This window comes from Jaculus jaculus, chromosome 4, assembly GCF_020740685.1.
Source record: "Jaculus jaculus isolate mJacJac1 chromosome 4, mJacJac1.mat.Y.cur, whole genome shotgun sequence".
Classification (NCBI taxonomy): Eukaryota; Metazoa; Chordata; class Mammalia; order Rodentia; family Dipodidae; genus Jaculus; species Jaculus jaculus.
This window is the reverse complement of record NC_059105.1, coordinates 4,280,085-4,295,462: the sequence shown is the minus strand read 5'-3', so window position 1 is coordinate 4,295,462 and position 15,378 is coordinate 4,280,085. Positions and strand designations below refer to the sequence as shown.

Sequence of the window (15,378 nt, the reverse complement as noted above, 5' to 3'; positions counted from 1 at the left end):
GTGAAGCCTAAGGACCCCGGTTCGAGGCTCGGTTCCCCAGGTCCCACGTTAGCCAGATGCACAAGGGGGCACAGGCGTCTGGAGTTCGTTTGCAGAGGCTGGAAGCCCTGGTGCGCCCATTCTCTCTCTCTCCCTCTACCTGTCTTTCTCTGTGTGTCTGTCGCTCTCAAATAAATAAATAAAAAATTTAAAAAAAAAAAAAGAAATCAACTGCAGCAGTGATGTTCAGTCTTACCACAGCTCCAAAGCCACTGGGCCAAGTAATCATGGACTGAAACCTCTGATAGCATGAGCTGCATTAAACACTTCCTCCAATTATTGGTTGTGGTGGTCTCAGTCAGATGTGCCACATAAACTTAGGTGTTCTGTATGCTAGGTTCTCCAGCTGATGGCAATCAGAAATTAATGCTTCCTGGAGGCAGTGTATTGTTGAGGGTGGGCTTATGGGTGTTATAGCCAGTTTCCCCATGACAGTGTTTGGCACACTCTCCTGTTGCTCTGGTCCATGATGTCCACACTCTGCTCATGTCGTCATTTTCCCTGCCATTGTGGAGCTTCCCCCTCAAGCCTGTAAGCCAAGATAAACCTCTTTGTTCCCACAGCTGCTCTTGGTTGGGTGATTTCTACCAGCAATGTGGACCTGACTGCAACAGTAAAGTGGTACCGAGAGTGGGGTTGCTGCTAGATACCTAACTATGTGGCTTTGGCATTTTGGAGCTGATTTTCAAGGGCAATGTGGAAGTATTTGAAACCTTGGCCTAAGAGATGCCTTGCAGTGCTGTAAGTACAGCTTGATGGACTATTCTGGTCAGAGTTGAAAGCCCTGAATGCAGTAAGAACTATGGACTGTGAGGTTTGGCTTATGAAGATGGAAGGAGCTTTGCTTGGATTGGGTTAGCAGTTTGTGTGAGGCTTGCTGTTGTGCCTATGTCCTGAGTTGTGCAAGGTTGCATTGTGTAGAAATGGAATGGTGTGAGCAGAGGGATATGGCACAGAAAAAAATGAAACCTTTGGGCCTAAATTGCTGCCCATTCACCTGCAGATTATTTGAGAGATTACAACCTTTCAGACTGGGCTAGCTGACCTACACTTGGGCAGTAGGAAGAATGTAGACTCTTTTGAAGGGGCCTGAGTGCTCAAGAAGAGTCCTGTTCTTCAAAGTCTGCATTATTCTCCTCTGGATTAACAAATTGGCACCCTACCTGGTATTGCAGAGTATAAGAAATGCAGGAAAGAGAGGGTCATTGTGTTTGCAACACGGTCTTGTGTTTTGGAAATGGCCAAGAGCAGTGTGAAGCAGGTTTGCTGGATGCCTGCATGGGGACCCCATGGGCCATGAGGATGAACCATTGATTGCAATGAAGATGCTGAGACCATGAGATGCTGCTAAGAAAAGCTGCCAGCCTTGATGAAGTTTTACAGAACCATGAGTAGCCTAAGTGGAGGGGTGGAATTGGAATGCCAGAGACTTGTTGCTGGACAGAATTATTGAACTTGGAGATTTGTCACTGCCTAGAAAAGTTACAGAGTTTGGTGTTTGCCCTGGTTGTTTAAATCTTATATTGGTTGAATATTTCTTTGCTATATCCAACACCATCTTTTGCAGTGTGTATTTTTATTCTGTGCCATTATGGGTTTGGTGAGGATTTTTTTGGTTATTATGGCTCAGTTAAAAGATCTTGGACTATGAGGATGTTTGAACAGCATTGCAATTGATGAAAATCATGGGGACTTTAAAGTTGGATGAATACACTGCATTTTAGATCATGTATAGTTATCAGTTTATGGGGTCTGGGGTGGAATGTAATGGTTTGAGTCAGGTGTCCCCCATAAACTTAGGTGTTCAGGATGCTAGATTCCCCAGCTGATGCAATTGGAAATTAATGCTTCTTGGAAGCAGTGTATTGTTGGGGGCTAGATTATGGGTGTTATAGCCAGTTTCCCCATGCCAGTATTTAGCACACTCTCCTGTTGCTCTGGTCTACATTATGCTGGCCAGGGCTGATGTCTACCCTCTGCTCATGTTTATGTTTTCCCTGCCATTGTGCAGCATCCCCTGGACCCTGTAAGCCAAAATAAACCTCTTTTTCCCCACAAGCTGTTCTTTGTTTGGGTGATTTTTACCAGCAATGCAGACCTGACTGCAACATTGGTCCCAAGTATTTTGTCACCAAAACAGAAGGTAACTTACACATGTAAAAACATGTGAATTTTTTTAACAAATAATGAAGTTGGTCTGGGGAGGTAACTCAGTGGGTAAAGTGCTTGCTGGGAAAGGAGGAAGACCTGGGTGTAGATCTTCAGGAGCCACATAGAATGATATATGTGGTGGCATGAGTTTGTAATCCCAGTGCTTGGGACGCAGTGACAGGTGGCTCCCTAAGCCTCAATGGCTACCTAACGTGCCCTAATTGGTGGGTTTCAGGTTTAATGAGAGAGCCTGTCTCAAAAAAATGTTATGGACAGTGACTGAGGAGGATAACTGACCTCAACATCTGGCCTCTACAAACACACACACACACACACACACACACACACACACACACACACACACAAGTATAATCATGCATACACACATGTACCACTCACATGCACCTGCAGAAAAAGTCAATTACAAGGTACAGTGGTGGTTTTTAGAACCTAGGAAAGGTAAGCATAGGAACAGAGAATGCAATATTGGAAAACACCCAGAGTCAGAGAATGTAACAGAGTCTAGTGTTTGGAGAACAATGAGGTAAGTATAGTTCACAGCAGCATATAAATATATTATGAATAAATATTAGAGGATTTAAAAAGGTCCAAACAAAAAAAATGTTTAAAGATAGAGAAAAATTACTTAATTTTACTTTTTGAGTATGCATTACATCCAATTATTGAAATACACACTGTACTGCATATATTTGTACTATTGCTATATGTTAATATATATTAAGTGGATTGAAATAGTAAATACCCAATTTGCTTATTTCACAATACATACATGTGTGAACTTACCCTACTGTACCTAATTAATTTGTACAATTAAAACAATTGATTAAAAATATAAATTTGGGGGTGGAATAGATGGCTCAACAGTAAAATGCACTTGCTTACAGAGACCTATGGCCTAAGTTTGATTCCACAGTTCTCATGTAAAGCCAGGTGCACAAAATGGTGTATCAATCTAGATTACATTTGTAGTTGCAAGAGGCCCTGGGACACTCATATTCACTCTCTCTGTCTCTCTCTCTACTTTTAAATAAATAAAATATTAAAAAAAATAAAAAGTAGGGCTGGAGGGGTAGCTTAGTGGATAAGGCACTTGCCTTCAAAGCCCAATGACCCAGGTTCAATTCCCCAGGACCCATGTAAGCCAGATGAATATGGTGGTACATGCTTCTGGATTTTGTTTGCAGCAGCTGAATGCCCTGGCTTGCCCATCCACTCTCTCTCTGTGTCTCAAACAATTTAAATTAAATTAAAAAATAAAAAGTACAGAATTTTTAAATGTACATAAGTTACACCTATATGTCATAGACACTCGTCTATAAAAGAAGTGGCTTGCTCAGAATCTGATGGGACAGCTTGCCAAGCAGTTTCTAGAGAGTTTTAGAGAGAGATGTCTATTTGTCTGGTGTGAAGTGGTGCTCAAATCTAGGGGTGGCGGACACAGACAACTGTCTAACTTGCACTCAGCTGATTGCTCACTGGGCACCTGAGATTGGCCAAACAACTCTCCTTGCCTCTCCTGGCCCATCTAGGACGTGGGGCTTTACTGGGTTCTCATCAGAATGAAATCTTTCATGCCCTGAAATGTACAGAGATATACTGAAAGTGCTTCACTTACTGATAAGCAGCAGATCCCTAGTGTCAATTCTCTATTAGCGTTTTACTACCTTTACAGTCAGCAGCAGCAATTTATGAGTGGCCTGAGGACTCTGAGGAGGGAACCTGGAAATGGGTCAGTGTAAAACAGTTCAGGGCTCCCTAGAGGCTGAGGTGGCATGCATAGAGCACATGTCTGGTACAGAAATTCTACAGCCCTAGCCCCCCTGACTGTCACTTTCCTAACCTGTTGTGTGCAGTACACACTAGTTCCCACCAGCTCTCAAATATCCACTCTACCCATCCCCCACCTCCCAAGGTGTGTATCATCACTTATATCACTCCAACCATGCGGTGCTCTGTGCACAGCATTTGCCAAGTCCCAAACATGGCCACACCATGTAAAATACATGGCATACTTTAAAGTACAAACACCTGCTCTCCCTCACTAACATTGAGAAGGTGAATCAAAGTCCCTGAGAAGAGGAACCAAGGACTTGTATTCCAGGGCAGGACATATATATATATGTGTATATATATATATATATATATATATATATATATATATATATATATATATGTATGTATATATATATACACACACACACATACACACACATACATACAGGATATATATATATATACACACATACATATATGTATATATATATATATACACACATACATATATGTATATATATATATATATATATATATATATATATATATATACACATACACACACACATACATACATACATACATACACTTGTATGAACAGGAATCAGTTAAATCAGTTAAATGTACACACTTGCTCAAGGCTGTTTCAGCAAGAATCCTAATGGGATGCAGTGGGTTCCGTGGTTTAAAAAAAAAAACTTCACTCCAGGGGGGAAAGTGGCAGCAAGAGAGGAGAACACACAAGGACCCAGCTGCCCGAAACGTGAATAGCCTGACAAGGCAAGCCTGCCGGGACCTGCCAAGCATACAGATCAGAGAGAAAGCAGGAATCTGAGATGGGCAAGGGTCTCAGTGATGCCAGCCATAGCCCATTTTTAACCCCCCTCTCCTTTGCTTCTCCCTGTCTCCTTCCCTTCACAAATCCCAACTTGAAGGTGAATAGGAAAAAAAAAAAAAAAAAACTCTACAAAGACAGTATCCCAAACGCTGGCCCTGCAGCTGGGCCAGGGTTATATTGTGCTCATTATTCCTGCGATGGTGAGCCCTAGAGAGCCCCTTCTGCAGCTGGCGTCCTGTGAGCCCAGTCACTCTGGCAAGAAGCAGAGAGGAAACACTGGACTCTGTTCTTGAAATGATTGGGAAAAGTTGGGGGATGTCCCGGGATTTTGAACAAAAATGTCAAAAGTTCCATGATCTAACCTCTTGCTTTTTCAGCAAAAGAATCGGACTTTGAAGACAAACATGACAGTATCTTTATAACTAAAGAATTCAGCTCCAGCATATCTAGTTAAAATTTAAAGGTATAAGCCCATAGTGCACAGTGTGGATATGGCCAGTTCTCATCCCTCAGAGAGCAAGATAATGTTGCAGAGACCCTCAGGAAGTGTTGATGCAGGTGCCGGACTCTAGATGTGTGAGTATCCTCACTGCAATCCCTTCTTCTCCATTGCTAGGGATACAGAGTTCATAAGGCTTTGACTTTGGTTTAATAGCCCAGTAGAATATTGTCCCTTAGTGCAGAAGCTCTTTCCTGAAGACAATTGTGCCTTCTGGGGGATCATTTTACATGTTTGCTCCTCTTGTTTAGCTGAAGCGATTTCCCTTTGTCTAGCTGCTCACACACACTGACGCCTCACTATGTCAGCCCTCAGCCATGTCAGACTAAGCTCTTACTATTTTGCTCAATGTCCTTTTAGAAGCAAACAAATGAACACAACCTAAGGTGGTTGAAAGGATGAATCTTGAACTCTACCCTCCTTTTCAGAAAAAAAATGATGGTTTTTATTTCATTCCCCTAGCAAATTAACCTCTCTTTCTTTCTCCCCACCCCACCCATATGTTGATATGTGGATGAGATTCCTGTCGTATTATTCTGTAACTATATGCCTTATCAATTTTCTTCCCATTTTAAACATACTTTTAGACTCTGTCAAACTAAATGAAACTCTCTCCTTATATTTGTCCCTAGCAATCTTCCAAAGGATGTGCGTGAATTTGATCTCGCACCACTTTCTAATGTCATCAGTATTCTTTTTCATTCTATATCGCTTCACTGGCAGCATGGCCTGTGACGGACTGGAGAACAGTTCCACACGCTCACTCCCTCCAGCCAAGGATGGTGGACCGGAGGCCAGTTCACATTCACTCCCTCCAGTCAGAGCTGAGACACTGCCAGCTGCTCTTGGAAAGCAGAGTTGTCGGTTTCACCTTATCAGGGTTGCTCTCTAGTCACTGTTAAAATGGAGTCAGAACTTACTTGCCTACACCCTCACTGAAGTTAGAGAAAAAAACAGATTCCTCAGCATGGCCAGAGATAGGCTGCACCTGAGCTGAACCCAACACTTAGAACCTCCTCAATTTCTCAGGTACATTAGTGCATTTCTTTCCTCCTGCAAACATAGGAGACTGTCCTCACTTCAACAATTATAGCTTTCCCTGTTCTTTCTACCTAAGAGATGCTTCCAGAAGCTCTTTGCAGACTGCCTTTTCACCAGTCGGTACTTGTATACCTGCATTTCTTTCTCCTCTGAGTCTTACTTAGCTGTTAAAAATTCCCATAGGGCTGGAGAGATGGCTTAGCAGTTAAGCGCTTGCCTGCGAAGCCTAAGGACCCCGGTTTGAGGCTCGGTTCCCCAGGTCCCACGTTAGCCAGATGCACAAGGGGGCGCACGCGTCTGGAGTTCGTTTGCAGAGGCTGGAAGCCCTGGCGCACCCATTCTCTCTCTCTCCCTCTATCTGTCTTTCTTTCTGTGTCTGTCGCTCTCAAATAAATAAATAAAAAATGAACAAAAATATTTAAAAAAAAAATTCCCATAAAGAAGCATCCCCAATGGAATGGGGGCAGGGGCAAGGGAAAAGAGGGTACTAACACATGATGCATCCATACGAAACATGTTGTTATAATAGTAATGATGATGATGATTTTAAAAAGCATTAAAAACAAACAAACAAAAAGAAATTCCATAAGGACACTGTCATTTTCCCAACACTCAAGCCCCAGAGCCTGGCAGACAATGAGCATCTGCTGAGTATGTGCAAAATGAGTGGGAATGTGTGGGGTTCTGTGCAGACCACTGTCACCCAAGATTGCACTAGGCTTTAACATGAGCACAGCTATGCAAGAACTTCTTCCTCAACAACAACAAATAAGCAGAGAGGCAGAGCTACAACGCTTAAAAAGAATCCATACACAGACATGCATTTTCCTTCCCTCTCATATTTTCCCCCATTTAAATTCCTGATGACCAAAAATGCATAAAACATATTTTCTTTGTTTTCACTAAACCAACTTCTATATCCACCAACCCAAGCAAGAAAAAAGAATGGGATATGAGAAAGGACCCAAAATCTTACCAAAATTATACACTTGTTTTTAGTTTTTTTTTCCCTGTCAGCATTATACTCTGCATAAATGAAGAGTTCTTTCTTACAGATTCTGAAACATGACTATTAGTACCAATTGTGAGAGCTGAGACAAAGCAAAAATGCAAAATTACCCCAAAAGGACTCAGGAAAATTGTTGGAAATAAAAAAATTTTGTCATGCTTAAAGATATGTTTTATTCAGATTGCAAATACAACGAGGGGAATTATCATCAAAGATAACATTTTCCTTGTGAAGCCCAAAGTTCCGTGCATCTACTGAAGATAAATAAAAAAATACTGTTCTATTCAAACATACTAAAATCTATGTTTTTAATTGTGTGTCCCAAAATGATGGTGAGTGTTCTATCATTTTCAGGGGGAGGGGAACAGGATATGAATTCATACTACCATCACTCAATGAGCTTATTCTGTTACTCATTTTATATTTGCATTCCTTAAAACAATGTATAATACTGTGGGCCATAAGCATCACACCACACATTCTTGAATCTGGCCCCCTGAGAGAAGCCTTGCTAGCCACGTCTCTACCTTGCAGCCACTGTGAGTCCGCGCCTTCATCAGCGGTGTGGTGGTGCACAGCTCAATGGCCTCCGGCTCATGGAAGATGACTGCTGGGAGAGGTTCCTTTTTCAGTGTGAGGACATTCAGTTTAGACTTCAGCATGGTCTGAAAGTGCTGCAAGGCAGAGAAATGAGCCAACAGTTAAATCACTTGGGCTTGCATGTGGTACAATTGCACATCAAACTTAGTAGTGAATGTTTTGTCTTATTAACTCTGTTTTAGTGGCCACAAGAGTTATTTATTAAATGAAGAGGGCAAAATCCCATGAAGGTGGTGCTAAAATGAAATGGTAGGGAACAGCCAACACCCAGGCAGGTGAAGTAGGCACCTCACTGAGGACCTTCTGTTCTGAGAAGCTTTTCCAGGGTGTCACATGATATATGGAATCCTGGAGGTGTAACCTCTGCAGGTTCATCTACACCAGCAAAAATGGTCACAGAAGAAGGACATAGAAGTTCTCTGGGGAAAAGTCCATAGGTAATGTACAAGAGATGAAGTGGCCCACAGGACTTCCATTCTTTGCCCTCCTCAGACCTTTCACTCACTAGCTGTAAGAATCTTGAGAAATTATGTGTTTCACACTGGACCACGTTCATCTCTCATCTCAGGCAAGAATCTTAATGAAATATTCTTATACACAACCAAGTTGTATCAGTTTTGAAAACTGATCCAGACACAGGCATATTTAACCATTGTTATCCATGCCACCCAGACAAACGTTCTATCTTCATTGCACCTGTTTTGACGGCACCCAAACCCATTTCATTACTTTCTACATTTTACCTACACACAGTATTGCCAGGGAGAAGTCAAAAGGGTTCTTCTAAATTCCAATGATGGAACACTGTCCCTATTGCTCAAACTCTCCTGTCTTCCCATCTCTTCACAGAAAAGCCCCAAGCCATCACCTTGGCCTTTGAAGCTATACTTACATCTGAGACCCATTACCTCTTTGATTTCATCTCCCAACTTTCATCCTCTCACTTGAGGATCCAGCCACAGCAGCCTCCTTATAGTTTCACTGACAGGCAACCTGTGTAACCACACAGACCCCTGAAATCAGAAGAACCACACACGCATGGTGCTTCTTCCTTGAGTTCATATTTTAGTTACAAAATCTTAATTTTAACTTTGAACTTGTGTTATAAAGTGAATTTCAGTGATAGAGTGGACCACACTTATGAATCAAGGGCATTATTTGAAATATATGTCTCTCCAACTGTCATGATTTAAATGTAAAATATTCCTGATAGGCTCATATGTTTGCACACTTGGTCCCCAGTTGCCAGCACTGTCTTGGGCAGGGGTGTGGGGATAGTGGGACCTTTATGAGGACAAACCTTGCTGGGAAAAGTGAATCAATGGGAGCAGGCCTTGATACTTTTAGTTTGGCACCACCTCCTGTTCTCTCTGCTTCTGGACTGTGGGTGCAATGTGATTGGCCAGCATCCTGCCACATTGGGCTGGGCTTCCCGGAACCCTACGTCAGAATAAAGCTTTCCTGTCCTAGGCTGTTTCTTATCAGGTATTTGGTCACAGCAGCAAGTACAGTTACCAATACAAAAAAAATCTTTGGTACCCATTTGCTACCCACGGCATTAATAACTCTGCGAGAGCCAAAGTGAGTCTTTGGTAACAAGTTCATCCTGTGGCTGAGCGAGGAGAGGCGTCCCTGCACCACACTCTGTAACCAGAGCATCCTTCCAAGACAGTGTGGTCGGCGGTGTTCAGGGAAACACGAGTGATCAAGACGCCCTTCCCCAGCCCTTTCTGCTTGCCTTGCAACCACTCACACTTACACTAGAAAGAATGGCTCAGAGAAAAAAGAAAGGCGAGGCAACCACAGCCCCTTCTCCTCCCGTGCCTTCCTTGCTCATCATAAAGCTCACGCTGAGGCAGAATGCACAAGTCTTGAGATAAAGATAAGGTAAAATTGGACAAGTCAGTTTCATGCAACATTTTCCATGTTTGGAAAAAACAAAAACACCTTACAAACTAGAAATTTTAAAAAATGCGCACTCTTAGTTATTCTACTAAATATTTGACTTCCATCTTTTCACTGAACATGAGAATTGTACAATAGAAAGATGATCTCATAAGATGCTAGTAATAGAAATTTTACTAAATAGCAAATAAAAATAATAAAACATTATGTCTTTGATAAAAAGAGATTCAAGAACAAAGGAAAAGGCTTTTGGCTTTAGAATGTCCCCTAACACTTTTATTCCTGTGTTTGAATAAGGAAACACGATATTTGTCCTTGCCATTGGATCCTGATAACCATGTAGGAAACGCTACTCACATATGCACTCACCATGCCTCCTCCCTTCCTTTGCCTTATTAATGATTTTATCCTAGTGTTTCCCATTAGAAGATAAGCCCCATAGAAGTAGACGCTGTTTTTATTTCATGGAATTCCCCATGGACCTAAAACAGGGCCTGCATGCCCCAGCAATCTGAGCGATATTTGTGGAAGGTAATTAGACTAATGTACTGAAAGTACAATGGGACCACAAATTAAGACAATGTCTAAGTCAAGGTTCATAGAAAGTATCAACTTGCTATTTCACATAAGTTGTCCTTTCGGGACCTGCTGTGGTTTACGAAACAAATGCAGGGATAGCGATACACAGATACAAAGATACACGCATATGCACCTAAGAATAAACTGCCAAGACACGTCTTTAACAATTCTATGCTTTTGGGAATCATAGCAGAACAAAGCTAGGAACATCACGAGTCCTGAAAGTAAAGACTAGGACTCCAGTATATGAGACAACATGTCTAGGACACAGTAGCCAGTTATCCTTGGTAATGACTGAAAATTATGAAAGCAAAATATGCATCAACTCTGAAAAATGTTGACCACATTCCCCATCTTGTGGTATCCATGTATTCATCCAGGATTTAACTCTTCATGCAAAAATAAACAAGTCAATTCACTAGAGTACAACATTGCTTTCATCTTTAAGAAATGGTAAAATTTCATGTACACTAAAAATTATTTTAAAAAACAAATTTCTTTATCATTTACTATCAGTAAATATTTGATTTGAATATCTATTTTATCTACTGACCTACCCAGGGTCCCATAAAATTTCTTGGTGAAAATTGATCACAGGTAAGGTTTAGGAAGCATAAAGCATGGCATAGTCCTCAAATTATCCTTGACTAGAAAAAGGTCCTCAGAGCTTTGCCACAATAAGATGAATCCCAAGTCCCAAGAGATGGCATGGAGTGCGCCAGCAATGACACTCAACTTGGTGACAAGTGCTGTAACTGCATTACCAGGAGCAAGATGTGATGCTCAGACAGATGCTCCATGGTCTTGTGCCATCTGGGTCTCAGTTTTCTCAAATTTGTCAACTCTAAGATGTGAGACTCTGACATGTCAAAAAGGATATTGTTTGGTCTTTGCACAGACAAACAGGTGCAATAGAGAAAATGCTAGTTAAAAGAACATAATCTGGCAGCATTATAAGAAAGCCACAAAAGGGGACTCGATAAAGGGGCACAAGAAAGCTCCCCTCCCTAACTGAAAGATGCAACGTTCCACCCTGAAAATGTGCTCTTCGTTCTCAAGAGGAGGCGAATGATGTAGAAAACCGGGGCGCTGCCCTGAACAAGCTGGATAAAGCTAAGCTTTCTTCATTTGGGGCTTTATGTGTGATCCTAAAATAGATCCTCAAAATCAAACCCCATTATGTGGATAGGGTAATCACCGTGCCCTGTATAATTTTTACAGTTGGCAATGCTTTCTGCTTCTATTCAGACATTAATCTCTGACAGTTTAGCAGGCAGGGATTTACATATTTTACCAATTTAAATGGGGTGTATCTCACCTTAATACTGATTCAGAATCCAAAATATAAAGTGTCTCTGGAAGGTAAATTCTGCAACATGCTTGGAGCTCTACCCTGCCTCGCATGGGAAAGAAGGCGTAATGATTCACCTCCTTGGCTCATCCCTGTGTTTGGAAGCCCGGTGATAATGGTCAGCTGTAATTTGCTAATTACTGATTCAGCAGCGCCCCAATCAAGCTGCAGAACTGCTGGAAATGTTCTTCTGAGGAGAATCACAAGGAATAAGTTGGGGAGCTGGACTCACAGAAAACCCCAGTATCCCAAACAAGTGGGAAAGCACAGCACACAAAGTCAGTGAGGACTGGCATTCTGTTCTTCACCAGAGTTCATCGTATTTCTGTCGGGGTATGGCAGAATTAATGAGACAAACTTGTGGTTTTCTTACACTTTGTTTTAAATAGGGCATATTCAGGCTCCAATATGAGAAAAGAAACAATAGTGACAATCCCATAAAACCTTCATGAGATATCTTGCCTCTCCTTTTAATGTATAATGTTACATTTTACCTTTTAGATATTTCTGTCCTATTGCTTCACTAAAAGCATGAAAGCAAGTAAAAATAAATAAACAGCAAATAATTTGTATGTAATTAAAACTCATCCTAAGTAAATAAAGGAAAAGTTTCCTTGACTAAATCTAGATTCTATTTAAGTAAACTTTTTTTAATTTTTATTTATTTATTTGAGAGCGACAGACACAGAGAGAAAGACAGATAGAGAGAGAGAGAAAGAATGGGCGCGCCAGGGCTTCCAGCCTCTGCAAACAAACTCCAGACGTGTGCGCCCCCTTGTGCATCTGTCTAACGTGGGACCTGGGGAACCGAGCCTCGAACCAGGGTCCTTAGGCTTCACAGGCAAGCACTTAACCGCTAAGCCGTCTCTCCAGCCCTAGATTCTATTTAAATATATTTTTGTAAAGGGTTGTATTACTCTATTTGATTTATCCTTTCAAAAAGTAAATCATGAGGTTCAGAAGGTGTGAGTGCTTTCCCACATCAGCATGAGGGGCTGAAAGGGATGGAGAATTCAAATGCACACTGTGCCTGCACAGAGCTGGGCGTGGCTGCGCATGCCTATAACACAAGTCCTACTGGGAGCAAGACCAAAGCATGGCTGGGCCTCGGGAAGACTCCAGCTCCTGAGGTCAGAAAGATCCACCTCTATAGAGAAGGTCACCTGACGTTCTCCCCTGGCTTTCTTGTGCATGAACCCAGGACACACACATCTGCAAACACATGTGCAGTCTACCACATATGCCACATCATGACATCCTACCCACACTTGCGCACAAACTTTAGAAAGTAAGTCAGGGTTGGATAATCTCCCCAAATCTACTAAGCAAGCACAAAATTGGACCACTGGACTCCAAATATTCATTTCTTAATGAAAATTTGTCAACCTAGTTTAGAAAAGAAAGCCCTTCACGATCTTGGCATTTATCTTCTTGCTATAAATCATTCTAGTTAAATGACTCAAAAAGAGTGCAGGCTGCATTTAAAAAGCTTATACCTCAACTCTCGTAAATGTAAAAGGCTGTCTAAATTTATTAAAGATCTAGATATTATTAACCTAGCTGAAAATATTCCTGTTCACACATACAAATATATTCATGCAGTTTTGGTTATGGAGGCATTTTGTTCTCTCAAGAGAGTATGTGGATCAAACACAAAAATATCTCATGCCCTATAAAAAAGTGTGTAAAAGACCTCATAGCATGAAAATGTTCACTCATTCCATGTCCTGTATATGTGTGTGTGTGTGTATGTATGTATATATGTGTGTGTGTGTGTGTGTGTGTGTGTGTGTACAAATAGTTGTATGTATAAATAGGCAAACAGGCATACCTATGGTTACACATACATATCTGTGTGGCTTGAATACACAGAATGTCCTCCCTTATCCACAGGTAATATATTTCAAGATGCCCAGTGGATAACTGAACTTTAAGTAACATTGAACCCTGCATACATAGTTTGTTCCTATACACACATATATAACAATTAGAAAGCTAATTTACAAATTAGACAATATATGAGATTAAAAATAACAACTAATAATGGGATATAATTATTATAACATGATAATGTAATTATAAAATTACATGAGTATGGTTCTCTCAAAAGATCCTAATGCTTCCCTCATTTTTACTTGAAGGAAGCACTTAACAACTTCTCTTCTGCCAGTGTGAATTGCTGGCATCACCACTCTGGCACTTTGGGACTGTGGCTAATGAAATCAGCTGTGACAGTCAAGCCACTGACCAAGAAGGCCCCTAAGTGATAGCAGGGAAGCACCGTATGTGGCATGGATACTTAGGACAAGGAGATGCTTTACATACTGGGAGGGGATGAGTTCATCCTGCTGCATAGACTGGAATGTAACTCATGTGACTTATTCACTCTTGGTGTTTTCCATTTATACTTTTGGACACCTATTGACTGTGAGTAACTGAACTTGCATTGAGGGAAAGCACAGACTGGGGAGACCACTGTGTGTGGGGGTGGGAGTGAGGTAACTGTTTTCAGTAACATGTATGTATGTATGTATCAGTAAAAGAAAAAAAACATGATGAATTCCTAGTCTCTGTTCTCTTCAAACTATTTTTCTATGTAAAAAAAAGTTAATTTTCAATTTTTATAGTTATTAAGTGTTAATCTATTGCTAAACATGGTTTGAAAGCTCAGTCCAAAGACAATTTATATGCTATTTGAGTCAAATATTGCATTAGGATTAAAATTTGACTAGTATTCCAAAATTGTATGTAAGTGTGTGTGTGTGTGTGTGTGTAATGAACAATCTGCATTTCCACTTCTCTTTAAGAAATCAGAAGATCTACAGAAACAGATTACATTCCCTCAAAGCACTGATTAGCTTGTGGGTTGTTTCCCCACCCCTGTGGACCTGGGGGTGTTCTCTGCAATTGACCATGTTCTCCCAGGTCAGGATTTCTCTTCCATATTAACTACCAGTGTTTTGTTTTGTTTTTTAATTCACACTTTATGTCTACCCAAATTCATTCCTAGCTATTTCTTGGCTGACCCTTAGAGGCACTTGGATATGTAATTTCTCATGCAAACTATCAAATGCTAATAGCACAGGGTAAAACTTACACCCACTCATGAAAGAAAGTTCGAGTATGACTAAATTAACTGGCACCTGTGTTTATATCATATGAATTCAACCAGGAGAGTGTGAGTGCGCGCAGCACAGGGAGTAGCCACATATGAACAGGTCGGCACTCCACCTGTCGCCCGCTCATGAGTGTGGGTCAGCAATAAACACTTAAGAACCTTACCACAATAAAAAACTTACTCTTTCTTGCCTATGATGCTATATTTGGTTGTCCTGAGCATCAATTAACTACTAAAAACAGCATTTTTACTTTTGCTTTAAGCCAGCATAAATAAACAGGTAACAGGGTGACTTTTACTTTGAGTGATCAAATAACCTTGAAAGAAAATATGAAACAGGGGTTGGAGGGATGGCTTAGCAGTTAAGGCACTTGTCTGCAAGCCAAAGGACCGTGGTTCGACTCCCCAAGACCCATGTAAGCCAGATGCACAAGGGGGCGCATGCATCTGGAGT

The 15,378-nt window shown here is 41.2% G+C and overlaps 1 protein-coding gene across 3 annotated transcripts in view; it reads right to left on the bottom strand.

The window, feature by feature from the left end:
* Pid1 (phosphotyrosine interaction domain containing 1) overlaps positions 1-15,378 on the bottom strand; it is a 258,068-nt gene that overhangs the window by 127,113 nt on the left and 115,577 nt on the right. For all 3 annotated transcript variants that reach the window (XM_045147429.1, XM_045147430.1, XM_045147431.1), the window contains exon 2: positions 7,899-8,045. In XM_045147429.1, coding sequence (XP_045003364.1) covers positions 7,899-8,045 — 147 coding nt within the window. The remainder of the gene's footprint in view (positions 1-7,898; positions 8,046-15,378) is intronic.